Below are 13,336 nucleotides of genomic sequence, written 5' to 3' on the forward strand. Positions count from 1 at the left end.
TGTATTTATGTGGCTAGGACAACTTGTGTATAGGACAAGTCCTTAGCTCTGTGTTGTTCTGTGTAGCACCATGGTCCTGGAGAAACCCTCTTTCATTCCCCATGTACTGTGTCAGCTATATATCTTTAAAATGACAATAAAAGATTCTAGACTTGAAATGCACTTTATATGTTGAACATGTTAAAGACTTACATGCAATGTGAAAGTTCAGAGGCTGTCTTTTGCACAGAAGACACAAAGATTAATCAGCTCCAGAGTGAAGGAATGAGAAAAGAACCACGGAAAAAAGAAAAATGTTCCTGATCAAAACGTCCAAGATTTGCCAGAAGCTGGAATGGGCATATACAGTACAGTATGGATGACAGAGCTGTTTTAATCTTATTTATTGATGATATGCGAGTAGCAGCAGGACGAATTTGAGAAACATTGAAAAATAATTGAAGGCACACTGAAAACATACATACAGTCATTTTAAAATACTTTTAAGGCTAAAAAGTAAGCACATAACTTCTCAGATGTCTCAGGCTCATATGTCACACACTCAAACCATTGGCTGAATATCTGATGCAAATGGCACATAAAATTGGAAACGCTTCAGGAGTTTCAAAGTCGTCATCTGATTCTCTGGATTCTACAGGATTTCCGGGAGACGTGTATGGCACTTTTTTAACAGTCCATCTGGAACAAAGCATGAAGGAAGGAAGCCATCATGTTTACAACTGTGACAATGAGTGCTTATGAGGATCAGCTAAATACTGGATTTTCCAAATGATGTAACGTTTATGGTTATGGTTTAGACTCCCTAATTTGCAAGACATTCATAAATGTATGGTTGATGGTGTCACGCTGGTCTGTTGTTGTAGAGACATTGACTTTTTTACACCCTTAAACATGACGCTGAACAAAACCAGCTGTGATTGCCTGCTTTACATGTCAGTCAGACGCCTTTTTGGGCGGTCCCTGGCCAATAACTGCTTCTATGAAGTCCAGACCTTCTGCCATCATTCTGAAGCTCTGGCTACATGAGACTAGACTAGACGTGAGTCAGTTTCACAAAAGACAACACTCACTGTAATTATATAAAATAAATAGAAACTAGCAATGTCAACACGATATATGCAGATATACTTAGTTCCACCATCACTAATACTTTTCTAAAAGGCTAGAACAGTTTTAGACTGGATTTCCCAGATTTTTCCCATTTGATCTAATTCCATGAACATGGCAGTACTAACTGCAGGTGAACATTCAGTTATTCATCTTTAGTAACCACTTTATTGTAGTTATTGAGGCAAAATGTTATTTAATTATTTTTATTGAGGCAAAATTGATTTGGGGCCTGGGTTTAAAATGACAATACTTCCTGAATGGGACTCCATGCACACACATTTACACACTCATTCAGGGAAAGTTTAGCATAGGGAGTCGTCCTGCTAGCATGTTAACAGAAGACATGAAGAAAGAGTTCCAGAGAACCCAGAGGTAATTCCACTGAGACACGAAGAGAAGAAGTAAAACTTTGCAGAGGCAGCAACCTGAGCTCAGATTCAATGCAGAGACCCTGGAGCTGTGATGCAGGACTGCAGTGTCACTGCACATAAACACAGGACACAAAATGGTTTAAAGAATACCTCTCAATATCTCTTCACATAAGGTCAGCCCCTTACTGTGAGGATGTCAAGATCAGATTACTCAGAGCTCGAATGTGGATATTATATTAAAAATAGAAAATGTGTGAAAAAATGAACAACAAAAAAAAAACGTTAACTGAAAATTTCCTGACTATAAATTTAAGCAGGGTGTAGCAGCTTTACCTAAAAATAATACACAACATAAATGGAAAACAATGCCTATTTTAGCTGGCCCCTCCACCCCATTAACACACATCCTCACTCACTAGAGCAGATCCAGCCGGTTTAATGGGATTCCTATAATGGGAAACAGGAGATCCCTTTTCTAGTCACTACAAGGCAAAATACAATAGCAGGCGTTGGAAGTACCATGCAAACAAAACCTACTAAATATCAGTGATGTGTAGAGATTATACTGTAGATTTGGCTAGGTTTCACAATGCTGCAATACTGCAGGTAACTTAAAATATGCTTAATAGTTCATCAAAGAAATGTAAAATTACAGTTTTACATAAAATATGCAAACTGACAAGAAACCATAAAAAGAAAAGAAAAGGCTGTGAGGTTAGGATGTAAAAGCTCTGATATTATGTAGTATGTAGTATATATAATATATATATAATGAGTAAATTCCATACAAGCAAACAGTTTCCTGAATCTTCAGAAACTGTCCCCATGTCTCCCTTCCTCTCTTTGTTTTTCTCAGACTTCTCTCAGCTGAGTCAGCACACAGATGTCCACACACACACACACACACACACACACACACACACACACACACACACACACACACACACACACAAACACACACAAATAAAGATCTTTCTTTTTTTTACTTTATTATTATTATTATGAGCCATGATGCTACACACTGAGTGCTAAAGCATGGTGTGACTAGTTCTAATCAGCAGAGGGCAGTGCACAGCAGGATGTTTATGTTTACATAACAATTAAAGGTAGATTAAGAGACCGCACTGTAATACTATATGCTTTACTCAGCTGTTAAAGTGCACAACTGCACTTTATTTTGATAGTCTTTTATTTGTGAATATCTTCACAAAGCTGGTTAAAATGAGTAAACGAGTGAATGCATGTAGCCATGTGAGAGCTGGGTCTGTGTATCAGCATAGTATGTACGATGTACCAATCCAGTGTTGAGTATCACTTTACAAAATACTAGTCTAAAATTTTCCCACTGATCATACATATGAACATGTGAAAAATAGAAATAGTCCAACTCAGTAAAATCTGAGCATGCTTCGTACAGCAGCCATGAACACATGCTCTCTATGTCAACAGAGACACACTGCTGTCGGTTAAAGGAATTAAGAAATGTGCCTCTTAATTAGAATACAGTTTGCAAAAGATGAGATAATATAAATGTGAGTGAATAAAGTCACAGCTGGATTTGACTGGTTGGGTTGTAATAAAAAAAACAACATGGCAGTGTTTTAAAATACTGCTGCAGTGTGGACCAAAAGTACAAAGAAATGTAAGATAGTTGGAAACTAGGCCAAAGTCCAGAAAAAAGTCCATAGAAGATGCCAGGCTGCTGGCCATGAAGACATTGGCTGTACTTTCTGTCTTTAGACAAGTCTCCCCACTCAGTGAATACTAAAGGCAGGTAGATTATCTTGACAAAAGGAATGGGACAGCTCATAAATATAAAAGAAACAGGGAATGGTGAACTGCACACACCTGTTCAGTTTCTTTCCAGCCTTTGCTTTATGTCCATAATAATTAGTGAAGGTATAAGTAAGTAAGTAGTACATATGTAATAATAATAATAACAATAATAATAATATCACATTGGCCTCACAACTGTGTGTGTGTGTGTGTGTGTGTACTGTATATAGAGTTTTCATGTACTCCCTGACATGTACTAAAGGCTGATTGGCATCTCTGAACTGTCAGTAGTGTGTGAATGGGTGTGTGTGTGTGTGTGTGTGTGTGTGTGTGTGTGTGTGTGTGTGTGTGTGTGTGTGTATGTGTGTGTGTGCGCTACCCTGCACTGTGCCCAGAGTCTCCAAGGATAGGCTCCAGGTTCCCTGTGACCCAATAGAATAAGCGGTGTAGAGATTGGTTGGATGGATTAAAGAAAAAGAAGAAGAAGAAGAAGAAGTAGAAGAAGAAGAAGAAGAAGAAGAAGAAGAAGAAGAACAAGAACAAGAAGAACAAGAACAACTTCTTATTTCCAAATCTTTAAACATAAAATTTAGAGGGTTGAACAATCTATGGTAACTCACAATAATTATACAATCTATAATCAGTGATGATTAGACTTTATTTTAAGAGTTTCTACAAATAAAGAAAGTGTATTTAACTAGATCAAAGCCAGAATCACTTTGAACAGTCCAGGATAAACATGTTTTTTATCTGGGTTTAAAAACATGTGTAAAGCTTTCCTAATATTCTGTGCAATAGTGCCAGTGTTGTGGTGATCTACAATAAAATGAGCATCAAGGTACAGTATCCTCAGGACTGAGACAGCATCAACTGAGCATTACAGAAAATTCTGAGAGTGGAGTTTAGATAATACGACAACAAAGTGCTCTGACCTTTTTGCAGGAAACTGTGAAGGAAAATGACAAAATACCATCTGAGTCATCTGAATATCTAGACCCAGATGTGTGCACAGGTGTGCTTCCATGGCTGCAATACAAAAAGGCAACTAGACCACCTCTTAAATCAGACAGACAATGCACAGTCCTTGACGTATGCACTTTCCTAATCTCCGGAAATGGAAAAACGGGGAAAAAAAAATGGTATGGCATCAGATGTTGTTCGGCCTCGAGTCACCACCAAACAGGAAGATATGGAATGCTTACAATTTTCCTACAAGCCAAAAGCAGGAAGGCTGGGGATTCCCTTCTAGTCTAATGACGTTTATATCAGCCTGAGATTGAGGAAGATACAGAAACAAGTAAATTAATTATTCAACAAAATAATTCACAATTAAAATTTCCAATAACCAATTACAATCAATTTTTAAATCTGTTTATTTACAGCCTCTCTTCACACAATGCAAAGACCGAATGCTATCATACTGTAACTTGGCTTGACAGCATGATGAACAGTCATGAATGTAAATCTACAAGATCTATAAGCAGGGTGATATCCTTCAAGCTCTTAATAACAAACACACAGCAGGAGTCTGAGTGGAAGCGCATCAATGTTCCAGCTAAACTGCACAGAAATGGAAGAAGCCAGGAACAATTATAACAAATATAACATTAAAGTATTGAGGTCATGTTAGGAATTGGCTGTTTTACAAGCACAAATGGGTATGATGGTCAGGTGCCACATACTGTACCTTTTGGCCATATGGTGTTTCTGGGGAATATACAGTACCAGCAAAGCACATAAAAGCGTTTATCTATACAGTACACAAACATCTGCATAATGTCTTGTGTAAATATTCATCTCTCTCAAACTTTTCCACATTTTGTAGTGTTACAACTGGCAAGTCACATTGATATAATTAGTATTATATGTCTTGAATCTATTAAAAATAATATTAATGTTAATGTATAGTGGGAACGACAAGAATAGTTATTAACAATTATTAAACAAAAACATAGCTTGTAAAAAAAAGTTACTGCATAAGGAATAATCCCACAACATCTACCTGTAATTCATAAGAAGTCACATAATTAGCTGAATGGAGTACAGCGGTGGGGAATTAAAGTGTCCTATAAGCTTAATATGAATATGCCTGTCCCTGGAAGGTCCCACAGATTGTTTGAGAACTTAGGCAGCATATATCCATAAGCAAACAACATCATGAAAACTAGAGAGGCTATCAAACAAAAACCTGCTGTTTTGGTTGTAAAAAAAAAAAAAAAAACCAACCTATAATTTGAACTTTCCCTGAATTAACACTACATAGGGTATTTTTCCTAGGGGATGCTGTCCATCAAAACTCGGTGACCTATAAAGGAAAGCATTATTCAGGGTGAATACTTATGTAATGAACAACATCATCAGTACAGTAAGCAGCATACATCCTTAAAAGATTCTTATTCTTCTACCTCAGAATGAGTTCCTGAGATCAAAACTGACCTGTACAGGACACCCAGAATCCATACAGAGGTCAATAATGTTTATCCACAGACAATTTATCCACGCATTGCCTTATTGACCTCTAGCCCATTTATATAACCTTACACTTACACTCATCTCTGAGGACAGTAACACAGCCAAAATCTCCACACTCAGGAGAGAATATGAGTCAGAGGCCAAGACCTTTAATATATGATGTTAGAGAGATGGGTTAAAACTCACACTGTGATGTGAAATAATATATGAGATGTGAGATCAACACTGAAGTGCTAGTGTTCACAGACTGGCTACTGCATCTACCTGATAGGTTTAATAATGATGGCATAATCCCTGCAGTAAAGTGCTGAAGTCTGCTTACTCAAAATGAATTCAGTAAAACATTTAGGCCCTGATTTACTACAATAAAAAAAGGCTTTAGTTCATACATATAATTGGATAAACTGGGAGTATAAACATTGGCTGGTCACATAACGTGCATTCTCAAAGGAGATGATGTGTACATGAGATTCAACAACAATATGATTTATAAATGAAGTTTTTCTGAGTTTGGATATTAAAGAGATCAAAGAGAAACTAAATCGAATTCAAAAGTCTAAAGTGCAAGAGATACATTAAGGATCAGAATAAATGCATCTAAGCATGTAGGCATAAATACACTAAAATAAATGTGAATGAAAATGTTTCCAAAATCTTTGTCAATTCTATTGCTAGTGGATATATTTTTTTATTTTTTTTATTTTTTTATTTTTTTTTTTAATTGTCATTTAAAAAAAGGGGGAAAAAATCGGTTTTATTCTGGTTTGTTCTGATCCAATAATTTGATTGGTCAAGCTGATTGTTATTTTATATATGAGTGCATATATTTTCTATACTGTAACTGCACTGGGATGTTTTATTCAAAACACTTCCTAATCTGAAATGGTTAAAACAAATTACACTAAAATGTAATGACTGGAAATGGTTTGTCTCAATACCGACCTGTTCTCACTCAGGAGTAATGTTTGGGTTAGTAAATGAATGAATAATTTCCTTAGCATTACAGTGAGAAAACCAAAATTCCTTCACACGAAGAGGAGAAATAGCATCCGCTCTCAGGATAGATATGTTGAGATTTAACACCACTGTATTAGACAAGCTCGTGCTTTTCCCACACAGCACTGTGCACGTTCTTAGACAGCCATTAATCATTTATTGACTTCATCTTAAATGTTTCTTTTCTCTTTTCCGTACTCGTGGGTCAGCATTTTCTGAAACTGTAACAGTTTTAGTCTTTAACTCTTCATTTCATTTTTTAAGCAGCTTTGCTTCACAGAAAGCTGAACAAATAGTTTTCTTCTATGTTCCTCATTAACTATAAGTATCCAAATGAAGTGGTTTCTAACCAATGACGTGCAGTTTCACAGCCATTAAACACTCCTACAGAATACCACCTACATCCTCAGTGAAAATGTATTAGGACAGAAATGCTGGCTAATTCATGTTGTAAAGATCCTGCTTTGAACTTCATGTATAACTTTCGGTTCTGAGATAGATTGTAGGTATCATTAACTTCTAATTTACCAATGCGACCCACCCTGACAGGTGGAAAAGCTGCTTGGGTATTTGCTCCCTGGTTTGCAAGGGAAATGTGAGGTTTGGATCCTTTGATAAGTGGTCACAACACTGTATGGGCCGAAAAGCCTCTTCATGCATGTGAAACTTTTACAAATAAAATGTTTTCAGCTGTACAGAAGCAGAGATCCACAATCGTTTTTCAGTCCAGCTTTTAAAAAGTGCAACACTGTTAAAGGATTCACATGAAATCTGCTGCAGAGATTGTGTAGATGTTTCTAACAAAAGAACTAAAAATCAAGAATGGAAAATAGCTAGTGAGACTCTTTTCACACAGTTCTAGACACACACAGAAAACTTTTGTCCATCACATCACTCGCTTGAGGCGTCCGCTAGCCCTGAAAACAATGCCACAGCTGGACACCATTCCCCTGTCCAGCCCCACCTTCCTGTGTCATAAAAACAAAAGCATTCCCTAGTGTTGGACACACACTCTCCCACTCTCTCTGAACACACACATACATACTCACTCTTTAAACAGCAAAAAAGTCACAGAGCGTTTTGTGTACTAAAAAGAAAGTTCAGGGAAGTTCAATGTGTGAGGCACAGAAGCAGAAAGAAGCTAAAAAGGAGGAGGAGGATGCACCGGCAACCATGCCGACTCACAGCAAGTGGAGTGTGTGTACCTTTCAGAGTAGTGATCTCATGTTGAATGGACCTGAAGTATTCCATAGCTGCATGTAAAGGTGACTGTTTTCTGTCACTTTCTGTGTATCTCTCTTTTGCTAAAGCAACAGTGATCCTGTGCAGCTGCACTCTCCTTTCACAACGGCAGCAAGATCCCTCTTTTCTCTCAGTCTCTCTTCTGTGATTTCTCCCTGCTCTTCAGGTCAACTCGCTGTATTTCAGGTTAGCCCTCACTGTTTGTCGTCCTCACCCACAGGCTCACATCCCAATACTTATTTGCTCATGAATTGATTTGTGTTCTGTGCCCCTCCCTCTCTTCATCCTCCACTACCCAGAGCCGGTGTCTACACGGGGCATCCTGTCTGAGCCAATCACATTCCTCACATTCTCCTCACAGTCCTTGTAATTACATTACTCCTTAAAAAACAGGCATCATGCTGGCTGATAAAATACAATAATTTGAACTAAAACTAAAATGAGAATAATAATAATAATAATAATAATAATAATAATAATAATAATTACTCTCTATAAATCTATAAAGAACACATAGAGCATGATAAAGCAATGAATAATCAGATTCATATTTGCAAGCTCTTTCCAATATACTACTCATCTGAAAATGTTTGCTTTGTAATGTGTTAAAGAAGGTGGTCTGATAGCTTGAGGGTTTCTTCCCTCAAGCTATCCGACTTCTCAACAACCAGAACAAACCTGTTATTGCGCACACACACACTTGCTCATTGGCACACCACATTTCAATACCTCATTCTACTGCTGCTATAGGATTAGTGTATAGTGTATACTGTATTATGTCTGCAAGAGCCCTCTTTGTTTACACCCAATTTTTTATTGTACTGTACAATACACAGAATGAACACTGGTCGGCACTATTTTGTGTATTTGTCCTGTAGTGTTCTGTATTGTTTGTTTGCTGTAACGTTTGTCTCACACTGTTTACACTAGGTTGCACATGATGCACTTTATGTGGCTAGAACAACTTACTTTAAGTCCTTGGCTCTGTGTTGTTCTGTGTAGATCTGTGTTGTTTTATGTAGCACCATGGTCCTGGAGAAACGCTGTTTCATTTCACTGTGTACTCCATCAGCTATATATGGATGAAATGACAATAAAAGCATCTTGACTTGACTTAACTTGAAACAAGAATTTTTTTAGCTCCATCGCCACCTCCGTGTATAAGACAGTAGTTGTCATGGTAACTTCACTTACATCTCAAAAGCTGTGTCCAAATAAAAACACTATTTATTCTTTTCTTTGTCTTATTCTTTCTCACAAGATTCTTTGGTCTAACCGTGTGTTAAAAACCTAGAGGTCCACAATCAGGTCACATCATCCCATACAAATTAATAATTGTCTATGTATTGGTTTTCCTAGTTTGATCATCCTGAGGTCCTGAGGTGTCTTTGGTAGGAATATGTTTCTGCAAACAACCTGCAGAAATTCAGATTTCTCCTGTGCAGCCCTCCCACATGCAAAGCACATCACTAAGAGCATCTGAATGCATTTTTTGTATTACAGAGTCCACGAAACGCTGTAGCTGCACCCAGTGTCATCATTATTTCACCAAGCACAGGTTTTTACTGTCTAACGACCCTGAATTCACATGACACAAGAGAACAAAGTTACACAATATGTTTTTATTGTAAGCTGGTGATATATAGCTTTAGTAGGCAGAGAAAGCATTGGCTGTTGGATTACAAAGACTTTGAGCTGAGACAGTCAGTGATTCTGGGTGTGCTGCTATACAAATGAATCCTCTGTAGTGATTTTTCCATTTCCATTTAAGTCACTCAAACCCTTAAATATTACATTTTTAAAAAATTATTTATGAAATGATTTTTATAGTCAAATGGAAGTACTTCCAGTGAAACCATAGAAACGAGATGACTGTTGTGACCACGGCAAAGACATTTGTCGGGAAGGTGTACGATCCTAAAGCCTGCAGTTTTATTACCAATTAGCACTGAGAATAATGTGTTGACGATACAGAAGCTACAGGCTGAACTTTGTATTAAAGAAAGCTGAGATACAAGCCAGGATCTCAGACTGTTACTCTACTGCTTAAACCTGGCCCTGTTTAAACAATCATGTGGTAACATTTTGTGGTACACAGTTTCAATTCAATTTCGTTAAATTCAGTCAAATCAGCTTTATTGGGATGACAAATTGTACAACGTGTTGTCCAAGCATTAATAAAAGCAAGGAATAAAACCTAAACAGAGAATAAAACAAAAACAAAAACATAAAACAAACATACATACATACATACAGTACATACATACATACATACATACATACATAAATACATACATACATACATACATACATACAATCTATAGGCTATGAGTTGTGTATGTGCAGTTTCTTTACACTTGCATGAACACAGTTTTGCTGTTTCTCTCTCTCTCTCTCTCTCTCTCTCTCTCTCCAGATATTTTGCTCACACCTTAATTTATCACTAACTCATCGATTAATTACTTTTGTTTTTAGTTCCAAAATGGTTAACTCCAATACATTTTATTTTTCTGCATTTCATCAAACAGAATAGAAGCACAGTGTGATACAGTATATCACTGACTCAAACATACTTGTGTTACTGTAGCTAACTGTGGACCAATATTATGGATAGAATTAGACATATATTGAGATATTTTTCAATATACTGCATATTGTGTCATTATAAAAATATCATTACGAGTGGCTGTTTCCCTTAAAAAAAAATTAAAAAATCATTCTAAGTTCTAATTCATTTGGTTTTGTTTTATCACTGCTGATCACAGAGGAATATGTCTGGTAGAGAACAGAAACCACACCCATGTTCTCTCTTAAGACTCTGTGTTAGCTCTAATAGCACTGTCTAATAGCTCCACTGCGAACGTCCGGACAAACATTCCATCTGTCTGAGGTTAAGTTCTCCCATAAAGATTTAGGGCTGGTCTTGCCAGCTTACAGCAGAGAACAGACACCCTGACCACTCTGCTGACACCGAGACAGGGCAACTATAGAAAAAGATTAAAATGAAGACTTCACACAGTAAGAACTCTGTGCAGAAGCATGTTATTGTGTCTTGGTAAAGACCAAATGTCCTCACAATGATCAGACAGATTTGACCTTGCGTGGACATTTTGCTTGTTTTCAAAAAAAAAACTCATGTGGGGGATGTGGTAACCTAGTGGTTAAGGTGTTGGATTATCAATTGGAAGGTTGTGAGTTCAAATCTCAGGTCCACCAAGCTGCCACTCCTGGACCCCTGAGTAAGGCCTTTAACTCGTTCCTCCATTGCGCAGTTGCATAAAACTGAGATAAAAGGGTGTCTGTTCTCTGGTGTAAGCTGGCAAGACCAGCCCTAAATCTTTAAGGGAGAACATAACCTCAGACAGATGGAATGTTTGTCCGGACACCCATAGTGCATAGTTGTCATTTAAACTTAATAAATATATGATTTGGAACCTCTCTGTTCCTCAGTGTGATTCTCCAAGTTTAGTCCTGTCACAGTCACAAAGCTGTATAAATGCACACCTGCTTTTGAATCCATCGTCAGATTTGATGTTATCCCTTTGAGGGGTTGAGAAAACAATCAGCTGTTGTTTCTCTGGAACTCAGGTCCTTCTGAGCTTAAACCTTATCACAAACCTGGAAAAATGTCCTACAGTAAAATCATTGTTATACAGAGAAAAAGCCACTAGGGGCTGTGCTACTCCTGGTCATTGTATTATATATTGCCAACGTGCCAAACTCATACCAGTGTATTACAACCAACGGAAATAACTCAAAACTCAAGGAAGCAATTATGCCATATCAGATCAACAGACAAAAATATTTGTAGATACACATTTTCAGTAATCACTCTGAACAGATCTGGAGCCTATCACAGAAACATTAAGTGTGAGGCAGGGATACTCGTTATATCAGTCCATCTCAGCAAATCACACACTCACACTCAGCAATTTAGACTCCTCAATCATCAACTACCAGCATATTTATGCACGGTATGAGAAAACAGGAGAACCAGGAGGACACCAACAAGGTCACAGGGATCACATGCAAAACTGCTCGCAGACAGTAACTCGAGCTTCAAATGGGTCTCTACCTGCTGTCTAAATCTTGCCATCAAAACGGTCACTTTGGTGTTTATAACACAGCCATCACTGCTATACAGTTTCTGTAGTCTATGAATAGGACATCCAGACTTCACATTCTATATAAAATACCTGTACATGACAAAGTGGACAGGAATTAATATATTAAGATCGGTGCTAAATTTAATTTAGAAAACAACAATAAACCAACATTATGAATATCCATAATTACATTATTTAATAAATGTAACATTCATAAGGCAGCTTTATTAATCTCTTCAAATGTACACTGATCAAATGTACATGTAATCACTTCATAAAAAAACTTCTATAGGAGATACACTCGTTCCTAACATATGACTAATATCACTAGCTTTCGTTGCTCATTTAGCTTTTGTTGCTCATTTCACTGTGACTAACTGTAAGCTGTGACACTCTTGCAAGACGAGTACATTTCTACGTTCTCCCAGTGGACCACTCATGGAGTCTGTGCTAGACCCATTTCAGCAGATTCTTCCTCAGCGCACGGCCTTACAAACATGTTCAGTACTATACCGGTATTTTTCAGTCTCTTCCAGCTGAATCCAGCTGTGACATGATGCTGTCTTAAAGGGTCTACAAACATTAAAGCTGTTGATGTTATAATATGTTAAGGAACATGAGAAATTCCACATGTGATACTTGCATACTAAATAAATTATGTTTTACTTTCTTTGAAAAATGACTCGCTTCTTGAGATCATTGTAAAATATTTATTTAAAGAAATCAGACTCTTAGAATGAGATTTACTCAAGAGTTCTTTGAGTAGTTTACTAATAGATGGTCTATACAAATCTTTTCTGACAGAGAAACACTCTGGTATACACAAATGTGCAGCCACTCCAAACGTTTAAAGATGAATCATTGCAGTTTCTGTAGCAAAGTCTTTGTTATAGCCAATCATGTGTGAATATCATGCATGAATTAGCAAGCAGTCACTTAAAGTTAGCATCATGTCCCCCAGAAGAGCGATCAGATTGAGATCTGAGGAATTTGGAGGCAATTCAACACCTCAAACTCTGTCATCTTGTCTCAATCCATTCCTGAACATTTGTTCCCACAAGTGTGGAAGGACAAATCATCCTGCTGAAAGAGGCCACTAGGAAACACTGTTGCCATGAAGGGGTGTTCACAACGATGTTTAGTCAGGTGGTACGGTACATGTCAAAATACCATCCACATGAATTCTACAACCAAATGTTTCCCAGCAGAACATTTCCCACCCAGCCAGAAGTGATTCATCAGATCAGGCCACCTTTTTCCATT

At 37.4% G+C, this 13,336-nt stretch overlaps 1 protein-coding gene across 5 annotated transcripts in view; it reads right to left on the minus strand.

Moving 5' to 3' along the window:
• Positions 1 to 13,336, minus strand: part of plecb (plectin b) — a 108,581-nt gene that overhangs the window by 76,101 nt on the left and 19,144 nt on the right. For 2 of the 5 annotated variants that reach the window (XM_047810956.1, XM_047810954.1), the window contains exon 1: positions 7,931 to 8,153. The exons of the other annotated variants lie outside the window; for them this stretch is intronic. In XM_047810956.1, coding sequence (XP_047666912.1) covers positions 7,931 to 7,976 — 46 coding nt within the window. In that variant the 5' untranslated portion in view covers positions 7,977 to 8,153. Of the gene's footprint in view, positions 1 to 7,930; positions 8,154 to 13,336 lie in introns of those variants that run through there. 5 annotated transcript variants of the gene reach the window in all.

Source organism: Tachysurus fulvidraco, chromosome 3 (assembly GCF_022655615.1).
Source record: "Tachysurus fulvidraco isolate hzauxx_2018 chromosome 3, HZAU_PFXX_2.0, whole genome shotgun sequence".
Lineage (NCBI taxonomy): Eukaryota > Metazoa > Chordata > Actinopteri > Siluriformes > Bagridae > Tachysurus > Tachysurus fulvidraco.